This window comes from Diaphorina citri, unplaced genomic scaffold (genome assembly GCF_000475195.1).
Source record: "Diaphorina citri unplaced genomic scaffold, Diaci psyllid genome assembly version 1.1 scaffold3564, whole genome shotgun sequence".
NCBI classification, from domain to species: domain Eukaryota; kingdom Metazoa; phylum Arthropoda; class Insecta; order Hemiptera; family Psyllidae; genus Diaphorina; species Diaphorina citri.
The window spans coordinates 4,767-9,613 of NW_007380964.1; the positions used below are offsets into that span (position 1 = coordinate 4,767).

At 44.7% G+C, this 4,847-nt stretch overlaps 1 protein-coding gene across 1 annotated transcript in view; it reads right to left on the reverse strand.

The window, feature by feature from the left end:
* Positions 1-1,065: 1,065 nt before the first annotated feature.
* Positions 1,066-4,847, reverse strand: part of LOC108253832 — an 11,375-nt gene continuing 7,593 nt past the window's right edge. The window contains exons 2-3 of the mRNA XM_017448501.1: positions 2,583-4,745; positions 1,066-1,130 (exon numbers count right to left, since the gene is read on the reverse strand). Coding sequence (XP_017303990.1) covers positions 1,066-1,130; positions 2,583-4,745 — 2,228 coding nt within the window. The remainder of the gene's footprint in view (positions 1,131-2,582; positions 4,746-4,847) is intronic.

A 4,847-nucleotide genomic window follows, 5' to 3' on the forward strand; every position in this document is an offset into this window, starting at 1 on the left:
ATTGTCTCTATTACTGGAATTGCCTTACGCTTCCTACAGTATGAGGTTTTTTTGATTGGGTCCTCTATGACCGGACTTGCTCGTTAGCGTCGGATTCCTGTTAACCACTCAAATGAGTGTCCTGTGCTGGTAAATCCTTTGTAGAGTTTTTCAACCCAGGAAGACTCTCTGCTTGGTCAGCTTACATCTGATTACAACCATACCTTCCTTTCTTTGGTCGTTGTAGTGGTAGGGATACAACTTACCACGCTTCCGCGACCCTTCTTTTTTCCAAGTCTGAGAGAAACCTTGTAGCTCAGACTTTTGAAAAATGTGGATCCGGTGCTTTCCAGGTCTTAGATTGGGAAGAGTAGTTCCCCTTGACTGAAGACCGGCTCATTTTGATCCTTTCAACTTGTGGGGTATAGACGTATTGGCCTTGAATAGTGTTCCTGGTCAAATCTCTGTCCCCTTTTTGGTGACCAGTGTTATCTAGGATTTTTCCAGCGTCACTCTATATTAACGTATTGAGTAGTGGTTCTCTCCTCGGTTGGCTGGGTGTATTATTTATTATTATTATTAGTGTATGGGCGAGGTATTAGAGATTGACGGGTCCGATCCCCTGGCAATTGCCCTTGCGTGTAGATCACCCGACATTTTCTGGATAATGTTGTTCCTCTCATCCGATTCAAATTTTATTAAGATCTTTCTACCGTTAATTAGTTTCCCAAGAGATACGAAAATTTCTCGGTTCGTCTTTAATACTGCGTTACAAACTGACTCAAGTCCTGCTCGGTTCGTTAAATTTGTAATGCCGATCTCGACCACTTACTTAGTTCGGGAGCTCATATCGTCTATGGTTTTTTTCTGTAGAAAAAGAAATAGAATAAACCGGGTTATGCCATTTTACATCGAAGTCTGAAGTCACTAGGTAGTCCTTGACGATGTAATTACAGATGAGAGGCAACTCGTAACTATGGGTGGAGAACCGCCGTTAACCGACTTGGGTACATTATGCCATTTCATTCCGACGCAATCTAATGTCGGCTCTGTAGCTTAAAATAGGATAAATAACTCTTATCTGTGCTATCCATGAACATTCCGTATAATTCCACCAATGAGGAGCTCGACGTATGCTTCTCCATCCTTCCCTGTAGACAAAAAACGAGAGGGTGGTTTGAAGTTGTTCCATTTCATCATGTTCTGTGTGTGTAGAGAGAGTTGTTGTTTGTTTCCGTATGTAAGAAAACCTATGAAGACATTTTGTCGCGCTTTTAGTGAGAAGTAAAGGATAACTCTCTCCGAAACTCCCTCCGACGATTTGTTGCCTCCAGGAATAGCAGGGCTTTAGCTTCTTCTCGTCCCTCGTGTCCTATGCCTCTTTCGGTCGGCAAGGCTCTTGGCTTGGAATAGACAAAACCCTAGTTTAGTCCGGGGCCGCCCCTAGCTGCGGCGCCGGACTCTGCGAATGTTCCATCTGCGTTGATGGCAGTGTTTCGATTGGATCTGACCGTTTCATGGAAAAAAGAAGGAATTACAAAAAAGAATGAAGAATCGTGAGTTCAGATTCTGGGTTACTTTCTTCCCAATAGCTCAAAGGCCATATCGTGGTCGTTCCGACTCCGCTCCATTGTATGTTGTCTTTACCAAATTGTAAGCATTCACAAGTATTATGTTATCTAACGCCACGACCCCACGACTCCAGAATTAGATCTTATATAGTATATAGGGCCTCGTAACGAAGACTAAGACATTGTACAGAGAGTATTATGTTAGTAATTATCCCATGAACTTTCGTGCAGGTCTACGTAGTTTATACGTACTGGGAGGTGTGACTCTCGGGTCAACACTGTGACAACTTTTTTATCCGTGAGTTTTAATATTGTGGGTATATATGAAATGTGGTCTACCCTGAACCCCTTGCAATTAGTCTTCTATCATCTGGTCGATCAGGGAACGACCCCCTTGAATTTTGCCCTCGCTATGGTCTGACTTAAAGGGAACGATTCTAATGGTTTTTTCCTATTCTACCGCTTCCCGAGGTGAGCATTTTAAAAATCGTGTTTTTTGGTTTACAGTCAGTTTCGTTAGTGGGGCGATCAATCCCGACTAACTCTCCGACTGCTTTTTCGGCCTGGGGCACATGTGCCTTTCCACTCCTTATCTTTTCTCCATCACATGCATAAAGGTGGGATCTGTTTCCTTTTATGATAAAGGCGCGGCGTGAAGTGCAGAAAGGAAGTAATGATATGAGTATTTAACAAATAAATAAATAAAAAGATAAAAAATTTTCCAGAACGTCTCCCTTGACATTGACGATAGCCAGGAATAGCAGGGCTTTCGCTTCTCTCTTCCTTCTGTCCTATGCCTCTGTCGGTCGGCAAGGCTCTTGCTTGTATAGGGTAGTCCTACTTAGGGGGCCCGCCGCCTGTAGCTTGGGCGGCCGCGGATCGCGAATGTTCGCGTTCCGTCTGCAGTGTATGTTGATTCGATTATTTTAGACAATTTTATAAATTTTAATTCTTAAAGAAGGCCCCGAAAGAACTTATGAGATGCCAATTTTTTTGAGTATCCTTCCAAAGTTAGCTTGGAATGCCTCATACCGCTGGCGTTGATCCAGGTTTTGTTTGCTTCATCTTGTACCCACCTTTTGATGTCGGTTCTAATCACACATTTGGGTAGTCCCAACACAGGTTCAGGACCGATGAATTTTTCTTCTGCAGCCTCTCTTGCTAGGAGGTCTTCTGCACTTTCGTTTCCATCGAAGCCCCTATGTCCTGGGATCCATTCCAAATTTACTTTGTTCTGGATTGCCAGTTCACTTAGGTTTTCGATGCATTCCCAGGCTAGTTTGGAACTAACCTTGGGGGATTTGAGGGTGTTCAGAGCAGCTTGGCTGTCCGAGAAAAACGTAATTTGTCTTCCTCTCCAGCCAAGGTCCAGTGCGTGCCTGGCTCCCATAAGTATGGCAAAAAGTTCGGCCTGGTACACTGTGGTGAGCGTTCCTAGGCCGGCTGATTGCCTACAGAAGCCTGGCCCACACAGGCCTGCTCCGGTGCCCTCGTTCATACGAGATCCGTCCGTAAAGTACTTGATGCCCGCATTTAGTATCTTTTGACTTCCTTGTCCTTCCCAGTCGGACCTAGGTCTAACTAGGACTTGGAAAGTGTAGTCAAAATTGTTTTTGGGTGCCATGTGATCCGTTGGCATGTTCTGCTTCAAGATCACTTGTGTTTTATCTAACAGCTCGTGGTATCTGGCAGGTAATTTGCCGCCACGGCTCGTCATTTGTCTGTAAGCTCCCATTAGTGCTTCTCCCTTTATAAATAAATATAATGGAGGTAGCCCTAGGATTACTTCCAGTGCGAGTGTTGGGGCTGTACTAATAGTGCCTGAGATCATCAAAAGAGCTAACCTCTGTACTGATTCCAGCTCCCTCTGAGCTTTTTGTTGCTCGGTTTTTTTCCACCATATACATGATGCATAGGTGATACGGGGTCTAATTATTGCAGTGTATATCCACTTTGTTATTTGTGGAGTAAGACCCCATGTTTTTCCTACAGACCTTCTTGCCATGTTTAGAGCGGCTTTAGCTTTGGCTGTGGTTTTGTTTATGTGCAGATTCCATGTTAATCTCTTGTCGAAATAAACTCCAAGAAATTTGACATCGTCTGCAATGGAGATCCTTTCACCAAATATGATGGGTGCCACTAGGGTTCCCATTTTGTATTTTTTCGTGAAAGGTACCATGGTGGTTTTGAGAGGATTTACCTTTAAGCCCTTGCTCTTGCACCATTTTTCTACCATTGTCAGGGCACTTTGCAGTAGCTCCATCAATGTATTTATATATTTCCCCCGGACAAGTATGACGAAATCGTCTGCATATCCAAGAGTAAAGAATCCTGCATCATTTAGTTCTACGAGAAGACTGTTTGCTACCAGATTCCACAGCCTAGGGGAGAGGACTCCCCCTTGTGGGCAGCCTCTGGCTGCGTAGATCTCCTTCCTGGAACCAAATATTTCAGCAGATATTTTCCGTGTTTCTAGGAGCTGTGTTATCCATCCGAAAATGGTTACGTTGGCTCCCGTAACAGTTTCTTTGATGGCGTTTATAGAGGTGTTATCGAAAGCACCTGCTATGTCTAAAAAGACAGCCACAGTTATTTCCTGATTTTTCAGTGCTTGTTCGATCCTGTTTACCAGTTCGTTTAGCGCTGTTTCGGTAGATTTTCCTGGTTGATAGGCGTGTTGATTTGGATTCTGAGGAAAAGTCCTCGGGTCCTGATCCATACGCCAGTCTATCAGTCTTTCCATTGTTTTGAGTAGAAATGACGATAGGGTAATAGGTCTGTATGACTTAGCCTGGTCTAGATTTCTCCGGCCGGGCTTTGGCAAGAAGACCACCCTAGCATTTCTCCAGCACATAGGTATATGTCTCAGAGCCAGACTGCTTCTAAACAGTCTGCAGAGCACTGGAGTTAAAGTTTCCAGTCCTTCTTGCAGAAATGCTGGATAGATTCCATCTGGCCCTGGTGATTTGAATGGTTTGAAAGTTCGTACTGCCGCCTGTATCCTTTCCATAGATACGACCGCCTTGGCCTCCCTCCAGTCCGCCTCAGTAGGCCTCGATCTGAGTTCTACGTTTAGGCCTGATGAAGGGGGGCCTGCGGACGCGCTTCTATGTTCAGGGAAATGGGCGTTTAGCAGAACTTCCAGGGTTTCTTCACCATTGGTGGTGTAGCTGCCATCCGGTTTGGCCATGTTACCTATTCCAAAGAAAGGGTCCCTTGCCATTAGCTTCTGGAGTCTCGCGGCTCCATCGAAATTTTCGATGTTCTCGCAGAATTTTCTCCAGGAGCTCCTTTTGG